The sequence below is a fragment of the Cariama cristata genome, unplaced genomic scaffold (assembly GCF_000690535.1).
Source record: "Cariama cristata isolate BGI_N322 unplaced genomic scaffold, ASM69053v1 scaffold22795, whole genome shotgun sequence".
NCBI classification, from domain to species: Eukaryota; Metazoa; Chordata; class Aves; order Cariamiformes; family Cariamidae; genus Cariama; species Cariama cristata.
Window position 1 is genome coordinate 17,917 of NW_009616142.1, and position 12,111 is coordinate 30,027.

The 12,111-nt window shown below is 55.8% G+C and overlaps 1 protein-coding gene across 1 annotated transcript in view; it reads right to left on the bottom strand.

Annotated features, from left to right (window-relative positions):
- Positions 1–1,081: 1,081 nt before the first annotated feature.
- The window catches only part of GRIN1 (glutamate receptor, ionotropic, N-methyl D-aspartate 1), a gene marked incomplete at its 5' end in the record, with an annotated part of 31,922 nt that continues 20,892 nt past the window's right edge, over positions 1,082–12,111 (bottom strand). Inside the window, 6 exons of the mRNA XM_009700084.1 lie at positions 1,082–2,312; positions 5,156–5,266; positions 7,901–8,046; positions 9,221–9,330; positions 11,305–11,466; positions 11,953–12,110. Coding sequence (XP_009698386.1) covers positions 2,109–2,312; positions 5,156–5,266; positions 7,901–8,046; positions 9,221–9,330; positions 11,305–11,466; positions 11,953–12,110 — 891 coding nt within the window. The remainder of the gene's footprint in view (positions 2,313–5,155; positions 5,267–7,900; positions 8,047–9,220; positions 9,331–11,304; positions 11,467–11,952; position 12,111) is intronic.

Genomic DNA, 12,111 nt, shown 5'->3' on the forward strand with positions numbered 1-12,111 from the left:
GTGGGTGTCGTGTGATGCAGTGCGGACCCTCTCCAGTGACATTTGCCCAGCCCTTGCATCACGCTACCCAGGAGGGTTGCCATTTTGCCGGGCTCCCGGGGGGCTCCTCAGTGACGGGATTTTTACCTGTCTTGCGTTGGTCGGTAGTGACTGTGGCCCTCACGGTACTGCTGGCGGCTCTGGCACTGTGGCTACCCTGCATGACTCTGCACCCTGCCTCCTGCCACGGGGAGGTCTGGGGTCCCCCTGAGCGTTGCGGTGGGGTCCTCAGGGCTGCCCTGCTCTGCCCAGTTCTGTGCTTCACCAGGACCTCTTGGTGGGGAGATGCTGGGGCAGGGGTGGGAGCCAATGTGTTCCCATCTCTCCGGTACACGTGTTGGGGACGTGCTGACACCCTGGGACCATCTCACGGGATCATTCTTTCATTCAGGGGACTATCTAATATTAAAATAGAGCCTCTGAGAAATTCCTTTCTGTGGCCTTGCTTTGCTAAGTGGCAACACCTTGGCCATCGCCCGTTTGCACAGAGAACGGCCGAAGCGATCCTGAAATCACTCTGCCGCCTTGGGGGGAGCTTTTTGTGGCTATTCATCAGTCCACTAAAAAACACTCCTCTCTTCCCAAAAATGGGTGCAGCTGCCCCCTCCTTGCGAAAAATTAGGATTCCAGCGAAAGGCAATCTTTCCTTTCCATAGCAAAATGGCCAGGAGGAGTGCGCTCGCGGGATGGGGCTTAATTCCCGTGGGGAGAAGTGACTGGGAAAGGGGAGAGGCTGGGTGACTCACTGGTGGAGAAGAAGGAGGAAACTGAGATAAAAAAAGGGCAGAAGAAAGATCCTTTGTTAAATACCCTGCCTGATGCAAGCGGGTGGTGGGGGGTGCGGAAAAAGTGGTTTGTGCACGTGTATGTGCGTGTGCCTCAGTGCACGTGTACGTGTGGCTGCTGCGGTGGAAAGCTGGAGGTCCAGCAGGGCAGGCTGGGGCTTTCTGGCCTCTCTGCACAGCTCTGGGGGTGAGAAACGCTGAAATAACCAAGTGAAGTGGGGAATCTGGCCAGAAAAATTAAAATACAAGAGCATGGCTTTTGATTTGAAAGCATATCTCCTCCAATCACAGTTATCACAGGGTAACATTCTCATTTACTTTTTTTGTGTAGAGTTCATGCATGCAATTTTTAATAATAAAAATTAAAAAAAAAAAGGAAAAGAAAAAAAAAGCAAGAAAACTGTCATGTCAAAACTATGTTAAAGTAGAACTAATGCTAGAAGCACATATCAGTAATTTAGGGTAAATTATATTACAGGGATGGTGCAATTATCCCCAAACCAAACATTAGAAAGCCAAGAAATTAATCAATATTAACCGTAGAAGAGACTCAAACATGTTAAGGTATGGAAGTGAAGTGAAGGCACCAAAAACTTTAAATGACAACCAGGAAGAAAATATAGACAAGAACTTAATATGTCTTTAAAAATGACTTCAACCTAATCTGGGTTCATATGGTAGTCCCTGGCTGGTGGAAGATTTTCTGGAAGAAGTTTGGGGTTTGTTTGTTTGTTTGTTTCTTCAACTAAAAATTAGGATTCCAGCTAAATGCAATCTTGCTGTAGAAAATGTCAACTTGCCTTAAAAAAAAAAAAAAAAAAAAAAAGCAGTTGCCTTTGACCTACTTTTGATTCTTTTGGGCCAAAAACTAGGTTCTTTTTCAGCCAAGAAGCGTTTGGCTTTGGGACGGCTGATCCTTCACTGAAAAAGTGACCTTTTCCATGAACCCCCTCGGTTCTTGGCCAGCTCTGGCACCATCCCCACGGCTGCAGGGCGAGCACCGCCTCACAGCGCCAGGCCCTCGGTTGACGGTGACGTGGGATGTGTGTCATGCTGTGTCGGGGCAAGGGGGGACACATGCCTGTGGGCTGGCAGTGTGACTCTGGGGGGGCTGATGATGGCTGCAGTGGAGGGGCTAAGGGACCTGTGCACCTCGTTACGTGTCTGTACGAAATGTGCCGGCTCGGAAGGTGTCTGTGTGGTTTATGCATCTCACATGGCTTCTGTGGGGTTGCAGTATCGTGGGTGGCTGCGATGGATGGCAGTACGTCAGCTCTACGAGTGCTATTCGAGTTGCAGGAGCTGCCTATGGGGAACACATGCATCTCCTCCTGGGGCGGTGGGGATGATGTGCCGCGGAGAGGCTGTGCAGCTCGGGTGATGGTGGGCGCTAGGACGTTCAGAGTGGGATGGTAGCTTCCCAGGGCTGTCTTGGTTCCATGGTGCCAGCCTGTCTCTCTGGCACTCCTGAGGGACCATTCTGCAGGGCTGCAGAGCAGAATCCATTTTTAAAACTCCCGACAACGAAAAGGAAAGAAGCAAGGCCACCAGGTTTGCATCTTTCGCTCGCTAGCCAGGAGAGCCGGGGGGTGGCCGGGCCCTCCCGCCCCTTTGGCCTCTAAAGCCTTGCCCATCTGAGACCTGGTGTGGGCCCGCGGCTCTGCTGAGCATCATGAAACAGAGTGCCTCGCTGCTTTCTCGTCTTTACAAGGACCCCAGGCAACGTGTCCCAGCATGCTATGTACTCATGGGGCCTTCTACAGCAGGAGGGCATTGGGGTCTCTGAGCCAGGGCTGCTGCATGAAAGCGGAGGGCACCGAATGGCAGGCTGTGACATGAGCTGGTGGCAGCACCCCCCCGCCGGCCGCTCACCCCCCAGAGCAACCAACAGGTCTGCCCACGTCACGACAAAGCTCGCTCCACCACCGACCTCCTGCAAGAGCTGGACCTTGGACCTGCTAGCCTCCATCTTGGCTGCGTTGGCTTGGATGTTGGCCTCACTAGCCTAAACTAGCCTGGTTCCCTGGGGAATGTGTCCTGGGACCCCAGCCACGTCACCCCACGGCAGGCAGAAGAGTGCAACAGGCTCCCGGGCAGTGGGGTATTGTTGCCCATAGCTGCCTCGTAGACGCAGCTGCCCCCAAAACAGGGGCCATCTTCTGAGATGAGCAGGGCTATCTCCCTCCACAACTTGCCTGTGAGCAACATCCCAAGAAGAGCATGGCCAGGACCCAAAGCACGGGCAGGCCCATGCTGCGCTGGTCCCCACCGGGTGAGAGAAAGGGAGAGCATGGCTCCACCGCTCGCCCATGGGACCTCTGGTGCAGGTGGCCCCAGGACCTGGTCAGCTCAGGGCATTGGGGTGCTCCTACCCTGGGGCAGAGAACGCTGTGGAGTGGTGTGGCGTAGGGTGGATGCCACACCACAGAGCAGGATCAGGCCCAGGATGCTTCCCTGAAGAGGGAGCGATGTGGGAGGTACCAGGGGTGCCACACGCCATTGTTCCTGGGTTCTCCCCCTCTCCTGTGCCCACCGTGAGCACCAGTCCCCCCAGGTGCTCACTGCACCGTGATGCTCCTGCTCTCCCATGACAGGAACCCTTGGTTTCCTAACCATGGAGTCGTTCAAACACAACAAAACATGGAGGGTCTACTCAGGACATGCTGAGGGTCCCCCCCAGCAGATCTTTCTGCAATTTTTTCTCCCCTTTTTTTCTGTGCATCCCACCTGTCCCTCCTCCTCATTCTTCTCACCTTCTCCCCCCTGCACCACCCAGCCCACTTCTGTCCCGTCTCCCTGGGTCGGGGCTCAGGCCACCAAGACACAACCTGCAACCTTCCTGCAGAGCTGCTCAGGGGGTGCAGCAGTGGGGAGGGGGGATGCCAGACATGGGGACATCACTGGGACAAGGTGCCACCCAGGGAGCGTGGAGGCAGCGCAGGAGCTGACAGGGATGTCCGTTTTCCCCATGGGGTACAGGGTATGAGCAGGGAGAGGGTGGGTGTCCCCCCGGTGCCTGCCAGCCTCCGAGGTGATGGCAGGAGGAGCACTTTGTGTGAGATGGTGGCAGCCGAGCCCAGCGGCTCAGCTGTCCCTGGGGCCGTGTCCCAGGGGTGCTCCTGGAGCTTCTCAGGATGGAGCCTGCATTGGTGTCAAAGGCAGCCGCCTCCATTTTTCATACAGAGCCGTGGCCCCGAGACCCCTTGCGATATCGCATGCTGCTCCCCGAGGCACCCCGAGCCTGTGGCCGGGGACGGGCCACCCCGCCGTGAGGGGCCACATCTCCCCACCCTACCGCCGTCCCCCCATCCCCGCTGTGCCTCGTGCCTCGGGCAGCCTGGCGGGGAGCCCTGTTCTGAGCAACCCTGGGCAGAAACCCGCCGGTCGCCCCAGGGAGGCGATTTCGGCAAGCCCATCGCGCCGGGAGGTCGGGCGGCAAAACGCAGCGGCCGCTGCCACACGAGACAACAGAGTAGCCACAGTGCAGAGTGTCATACAACAGACGGCAACATGCAGAGGGACACCGGCTCAGTCCGACAGACCAACAGCCCAACCTGACGCTGAAGAGTGTCTGAAGCTCCAGCACGAGCAGACACGTTTGCACATTTGGAAACAGCTGGCTTTAGAGGCAGCAATTTGGAAATTTTCTCTGGTTACGTTACAGCAGTTTTACTCCAAGGCGGAAAGCACGAGTTTGAACCAAGACTGGGTCTTTAACAATCTCCTCTTTCAAGCCTTTGCATCTCTTTTCTAGAGCTGCATTACTGCTGACGATAACCAGAGACAGCTGTCACTCCTGTGCCGAGGACTACGTCCCGAATGCTAATCGTCACAAACAAAAATCACATGTAGAGAATGTGACACGCATGGCTCTCGGTGAGGTGACACGGTGCCCAAATTAAATCGGGGTGATTGTTTTTAGGCATACAATGACAAACAGGTACAGGAACACTCAGGAACAGAAAAAAAAAAAAATAAAATAAAAAATGCCATCGGTTTCAAGAGGTCAGCACCGGTAAGGTGAGCAAAGCACAGAGAGGAACATCAGAAATCATCCAGGCAAAAAGAAAACAAGAAACAAAACAAAAACTCGGTTGCATCTCCCAACTCATCACAGGACTCCAAGCCACCTCCTGCCTGCCCTCCAGGATCCCAGCATCCTTTCAGGAACACGGGATGACTGACTCACTGACTCACTGACTGACTGGTGACGAACATGAGCTATGCATGTACACTGGCAGCTTCGGGATGGGTGTGTGGCAGTCGATGGGATGGCAGAAGAGAGAAAGAGAGAGAAAAAGAGAGGGCAGAATTGTTCTTCTTCCTCTTACCGTATCCTTGGAGGACCTACGTCTCTTGAAGCTGGAGGCCAGGGTGGAGGTGATGGACCTAAAAGTGGCTTTCTTTTTAGGGTCAGGTTCTGCTCTACCACTTTTTCTATCCTAAAATGAATATGTATAAGTGATTAGATCTCTAGTGTGTTGTTGGAAACGCTAAATCTACTTGAATACTGCCCCGTGTCATGTCCTTCATTCAGGTGAGAAAGCTACTGGAGGTGTCCTGTCACTCCCAGTCCTCCAAGGGCCTCCGTGACCCATGGCTACGGCACGGCCGCCACACTGCTACAGCTACGGGGCCAGCCTCGCATCTGGAGCGATGGAAACCCCTCTGGGGAGTAGCCCTGCTCTCTTGGGTGTCTGAGGCCAGGCCGGCACAGCTGGCCTGGCTTCCTGGGGATGCTCTGCCTGGTGGCCTGCCCCTCGCTTCCACCGCTAGCCTGGCTAGACCAAGAGGTGAGATGCTGCACCTACCACTAAAAAAAAATTAAAATAATTGCTCAGGGCCTTTTCTGAGGCTGAATCCTAGTGCCACAAGAGAGAGAGAGGACTGCATTGAAAGAGAAGTCATTGTATGAATATTCTGTAAAAAAAAATGTATTCAAAAATTTAAATGACGCAGTTGTGCAAAGCTGAACGTGGTTGTTGGTGGTGGTGTTTTGGTTTGTTGTGGTTTTTTTTTCCAAAGTAAAAAAGGTTAAAAAAAAAAGAAAACTGGAAGAAAAAGAAAAAAAAAAGAAAAGAAAGGGAGGAGGCAAAGCGTTAGCGCTATGATGTCATTGGGGTCGGGATGAACTCAAAGAGAAACAGAACTGAAAAATGTAGCCATTGGTGTTAGCGAGTCGGACCTGGTTAGCGCAGGCTGGGAGCACCAGCCGCCATGGTGCGGGGGCAGCGAGCCGTGGGGACCGGCCGCGCTCTGCGGCGGGCGCTGAGAACGATTCCTCCCCAATTGCTTTCGTGCCAATGAGTGTGACCTTTCCGACGGGGGACGGAGTGACCAGGTCTGGCTCTGCTACCGCACGGGGGTAACCAAAATGTATCCCGCTGGTGCGTAGAGCATGCTCGGGGATACATTTGCTCCTCCTTCTCAGTTCTCTCTTTTGCGGACATGCACAAACGGAAAGGAAAGCAAGATGAATGGAATGAAATGTCTTTTTCTTCCATGGCATCTCAGGAAATAGCCATGGCAAAACTGTGATCCCAAAAACCATTATTTTTGTTTGTTTGTTTTAACAAATAAATCTTTCCACTTGCCTACCTTCTAGCAATGTACCAGATACTAGTGCTCTGACGTTTCCTCCTGTGGAAAAGTCTTACAATGTCAAACGGCTCTTTACCATGAGGCTGTTTACCCCCACAGGGCAGCATGCTTTGCTCACAGTCCCACAGACTCTGCCCAAGGACCCAGTGCAGTATTTTCTAGAAGGTTGGCAAGTGAAAAATGGCAGTGCGACTAGTGTGCTCTGTCCCAGCAGCCTTAACCCCCTCGGTGCTGCTGCTTTTTGGAAGCAAAGGAAAAAAAAAAAAAAGAAAAAAAGAACAAAAAAAATAGAGAAATGGCTTTTCCGAGACTCTTATCAGTGAACTGAACCCAGCGAGCTCTCAGGATACAGCAGCCCGGCCTCGTGCATCCCCTCGCTGCTCTCAGGCAGGTCGCTTCCCCCCGGGCAGCCCACCCGCACACCCCAGCCAGCACTGCTCCCGCAGGGTCACAGCTCCGGGCTTCTTTTGGGGGTCCCCCAGCCTCATTCTCTCTCTTTCATTCACTGCCTCTGCTGCAAACGGCAGTCTCCTTTAGTTGCCTAAAGGATCTCTTGCTCTTTGAATGCTGAGTTGCTTCCCCAAGGAAGAAAAGCAGCCTGGGCAATTCAGAGAGAGCATCTGGCTGCCCTAAACTGGGGCTCGGGGGCACCGTGGGGCTCAGCCCCAAAAGCAATGGGGTAAGGGAAGTGTGAGGCTGGTGGCCCACAGCTGTTCCCACGGCTCAGTGTCACTGCCAGGCACCACCGAATCTCCTGGGCTCCTCTGCCTGAGCGGCACAGAGGCGTTTCAGGGATGGGAGAAGCCGGGGAGAGCAATGGCCCCATGGAAGGGGCCCGGGGGAGCCTTGGCGCTGACAGGAAAGCTGCTGGCTCCCATGTGGGGAGATGTCCTTGTCTCCAAATGACAAGAGCACGCACCACCTCTTTTTGGAGTTGGTCCCGGGTATGACAAGGGCTACCACACCCCCGGGGAGTGGGCAGGGAGAGGGAGGCGATGGAAACCATCCCTGGAGCATTTCTCCACCTGAGCACTGGGCAGGGATGCTCAGCGGCAGCGGATTAACCCTCCCGTCTGCTGGCAAGCACGGCCGGAGCCAGGCAGCAGGGCAGAGCGCCTACAAAGGGAACTGCATCGGCACTGCTTGCTCGGCCAGGGCAAGACATGGCTCCAGCACGTGGTCCCCAGCAGAACAAAGTCCCCATCCCGAGCACTGCTGGGGTCATTTGGGCCAGGTCTCTGTCCCAGTTGGAGCTGTGCACAACATCTCCCGGGAGAGATAGCATTGGCCAGCTCCCGGGTACAAGGCAGGGACCCTAACCTACAGCTTGCTAGGTGCCCAGTAAGGCCCAGCTGGAGTTACTGGGGTGGGGGACAGAGGGCCCCATGCTAATCCACAGCTCTGCATTCACTGATTTGGTGAAGGAATGGAAAACGCACCTGTTGGAGGTTTGCTCTAAAAACGGTTTGTCCTACCTGCAGGTTTTTCCTCCACACATTAACGGCCGCAAACGCCAGCTGCATCTGCTTCCTCCGCGCGTCCTTATGCCTTTTGTAAGCTATTTCTATGAATATTAAAAATATCCCGGCAACAATACCTCCAGCCACCAGCATAAACACACCTGAAATAAGCAGGAAAGTTACAGGGGGCAATGGAAATTGTACCATGACACTTCATTTCCTCTGTATCATGCTCAGCAACAGGAGCATCTGCCAACCCAGGGTCCCCTCGGCCCCCCGCCATCCCCCCGCAGACCTGGAGGGGCCGGGGAGGGGAACCCAGCAGAGCAGGGCAGGCGCTGCAGGTTGGGCACCCGCGGTGATGGGCAGAAAGGTGATGGGGTGCCAGAAGGTGATGGGGTGCTGGATGTCCGTCGGGTGGGTACAGGGCACTGGGCACCGGCTGTGCTACAGTGATGCTGGGGGCAGGCACGGTGTGCTGGGTGCTGCACTGAGCACCAGGGCAGACCCTGTCCCCTGGGGCTGCAGGATCATTTGCACCAAAACCCCAGCTCTGGTGCTCCCGTTTGGCTCACTGGGAAGGACAGCCATGCACAGAGCTCTCTGTGCTGTCCTCGGCCTACTGCAATCCTCAGGGCTGACATTTTGGGAGTGGTGTCTTGAGGAGATGGAACAAAGTGCCCCCTCTCTCAGTGTCTGTGATGCCGGCAAGGATGGGGTACCATCGGACACCCCTCATCCCGCATCACCACGTTGGCTGGGTGAAGGACTGGCAGCATCGCATTACTGCAACGGCAGAGCCCATCTGGGGGAACTCGCAGTCTTTACAAAGGGGGACCAAGAAACCCCCCCTCTGTATCGATTATCCTCCTCCTGCCCCCTGCCCACTGCCCAGGGCCAGACGCCCCAGGGCGAGCCGGCACCCCCCCCGCAGGGCTGGGGGGCTGCCAGCTCCCTCCTGCAGCAGGGTCCTCACTCGCCTCCGTGGCCGCTCTTGCCTCCCCCGAGGTGCTGCTCCCCTCTCTCTGCCTTGGCGACAGCTCTGATTTTACTGTGACAGCCGCAGTTTGGCCAGAGCAGAGGGAGGGGAGCAATGTTCAAAGCAGGACAGCCCCACCGATGAGAAAGCCACCCCAGGGAAGGTGGGGAAAGCTTTGCGGAGCTGTTTTGGATGAGGTGGGATTGGAGCCCAACACAGCAGCCTCCCAGCGCTAGGAAAGCACAAACCCAGAAGAAGCAGAGCTTTGGCCCGAGAGGACAGCCCTGGAGAGGAGAATGTCTTGAGCGAAAGCAGGCTACCCAGCGAAGAGGAAGAAAGAGGTTTGCAAAACAAACCTGCCATATTTTCAAAGGTGAGTGTTGCTGGGGCATTGCTACGGGAATCACACTCCTGATACCTCACCCAAGTCTTGTCCAAATCCTCCATGAAGCCGTTCTCGTGGGACCTGAAAGCACAAGGAGACAGGACAGAGTAATCACTGGGGACTAGTCGCCGGCAGCTGGGGCACACGCTCTTTGTGCCTTCATGCCCTGCGTCCTAGGACTCTGCGCTTGCCTGCAGCCTGCAAATACGTGAACCGATGATGTGTGTGGTCAGTCAGCCCGGCTGACTGCGTGTGTGCAGTTTGCACAGAGAGCATGTGTGGCCCGTGTGCCCTGGCTGTCTGTACTGCACGTCTTTGCACGCTGCCCTGCACGCAGCCAGTGCTGCCACGAGCCACATGCATGGTGCAGCCGGTGCGAGCAGGCAACCATAGCTGCCTGGTGCCACTGCCCCGTGTTGGACAGCTGGAGAGCTAGCCGGCTGCTGCCAAAAAGAGCCATGTGTAAGCTTGGTTCCCAAGGAGAGGGATGGAGCTGACAGGTGTAGGCAGTGCTCAGAGAATGTGCTTGGAGAGAGGCTGCAGGGAGCTGACATGAACCACATCTCCCGGTGCCCTCCTGGATGATCCCCCCACCTGCCAGGGCCACTTGGGAGCTCAGGCAATGCTGGACCTCAATCCTGTCTGGTCATCACCAGCACCCTCTAGATCAGGGCAGGGGCAAAACTGCTGCCTGGCAGCTCCCTGCTGTGCATGGTGACGGCTGGGACTCCCCAGCAACTTGGTGTCACGGCTTGGGAGGAAACAAATCACGTTCCCGCAGTGCCCGTTTCTGCCTGAACAGCTCGTGGGGATGGAGGTGGGCACAGAGCACATGTCCCACCACAGGTCCCCCTGCGCTTTCCTCCTCCTTGTTCCTGGCACATCCCCACCACCTTCCTGGGCCACCTGTAGCCCTGGGCTTCCCCATCCTCTCCCAGGAGGACACCAAGAACTCCTGCTGCCTCTCCAGGCTTCTCACATTGTTGCCCCAAATCCTCTCTGTCCCACTGCCACCCATCCCCATAGTAAGACCACCCCACAGACAGGGTCTCATGGCTCCCTAAATTACCACGGGTCCTGCCTGTGTCTTCCACATCCTGCCCATCCTCTCTCTCAGGCCTTTCATCTCCACATCTTGGGCAGGACCCTGGTGGCTCCTGATCCTGTCTCTCCATAAAATTAATCTCACATGTCCCCCTCCCTCCACTTGTTGCTTCCCAGCTGCCTGTTACTCCGTCACCACATTTCTCTGTCTGCAACAAGTGTGGCATTGCTGAACTAATAAAAGAAAATCCCTTTTTACCCACAATATCAGATTGACTTGTGGCACCGCCCGCTGCAGGCTAATGCTGGTATAAAAGCCTTAGCTGGACTCAACTGCCATATCTCTACCTAACAGGAATAGCCAGAGTTGGAAGAAAAACCCCTGGAAGATCAAGCCAGGGCAGTGCAATGCTGTCAGCCAGGCTGAGCTCGCAGGGAGAGGCATTGGAGTGGGCTGCCCAGGGCAGTGCTGGAGTCCCCATCCCTGGAGTTGTTTAAGAAAAGACTGGACGTGGCACTCGGTGCCGTGGTCTAGCTGACATGGTGGTGTTAGGGCAAAGGTTGGACTCGATGATCCCAGAGGTCTCTTCCAACCAAATCAATTCTGTGATTCTGAGAAGTGGGGAAATGGCAGCACCCCTGCCTGCTGCTGCAGCCTGCACCCTGCTCCCAGGACCTGGTGCTGCACGGCCCCAGCGCTGCTCTCTACCAGCTTTGCCTATGCTCCTGCGACCGAGCACGGCTCCTGCGCCCTGCCCTGCTCTGCTCTGCCCTGCCCTCCCACCAGCTCCGTGACGCTTCCCCAGCCCTGTGAGTCGGAGCTGTGGCCGTGGGTGCCCACCCCAGTCACTCAGGCATGTTCCCTTCATCAGGGGTGACACGGCAGACCCCAGAGTCCCTGTCCCTGCAGAGGGTTTGGGGGGTGAGGTGGCAGTGCCTGGCACAAGGCTACTTGCGTGCTAAGACATGCAGCATTTGGGGCAAGCCCCATGCCAAGAGCTGTGTACGGACTTGAGGATGGCCAGGGAGACGTTCTGCTTCCACGGGCTGTCCTTGCGCATCCCGATCCCAAAGCCGGAGCGGAAGAAAAGTTCCCCCGTCGTCACCAGGTCACACTTCTGGGAGGCTTCGAACTCCAGCACCGCTGAGTCCCAGATGAAGGCATGGAGCTTGCTGGACACCAAGAGAGGACAGACAGGTAAGGCTGGGCAGCCCAGCTTGTCTGCAGCCACTGTGGGAGCAGCGAGGGTGCTCCCAACCCTAATTTAAGCACTGATTAGCATCACCCTCCTCCCAGAAGGGTCTGTGCCCCTGGGAGGCAAAAGTCTTGGCAAAATTTTGGAGGAGGAGTGTGAGGGGTTTACATGAGATTTGAAGTCACCCAGCCTTGCACAGAAGCAAGCGCAGAGGCCAGAAAGGGAAGCCAGGGCCAGGGCTCTGACTGTGCCTTTCCCCATGCAGACCTTGTGCTCTATATCCAGAGACCTGGTACGCACGAGGACTAGGAAGATCCCACCCAGCACCAACTGGGTAAGTCCCACCAAGCCATGGTTTGACTGCAGCTCCTTCCAGGCTTGCATCAGCCCTGCTTGCTCCATCAATCTGCAGCTCCCCAAAACTCCCCACAGCATGGCCAAGCAAGGTGCTGGCCCCACTCACTTGTCCCTCACTGCCTGGATGGCTTCGGCAGCACTCTCGTAGTTGTGCTTCTCCATATGCCGGTACATGGTGCTCAGCTCTACCTGCCGTCGGAAGTAGATGTCCACCGAGCTCTGCTTCACTGTAGCGTAGATGAACTTATCAGAGGGGTTGCGCAAC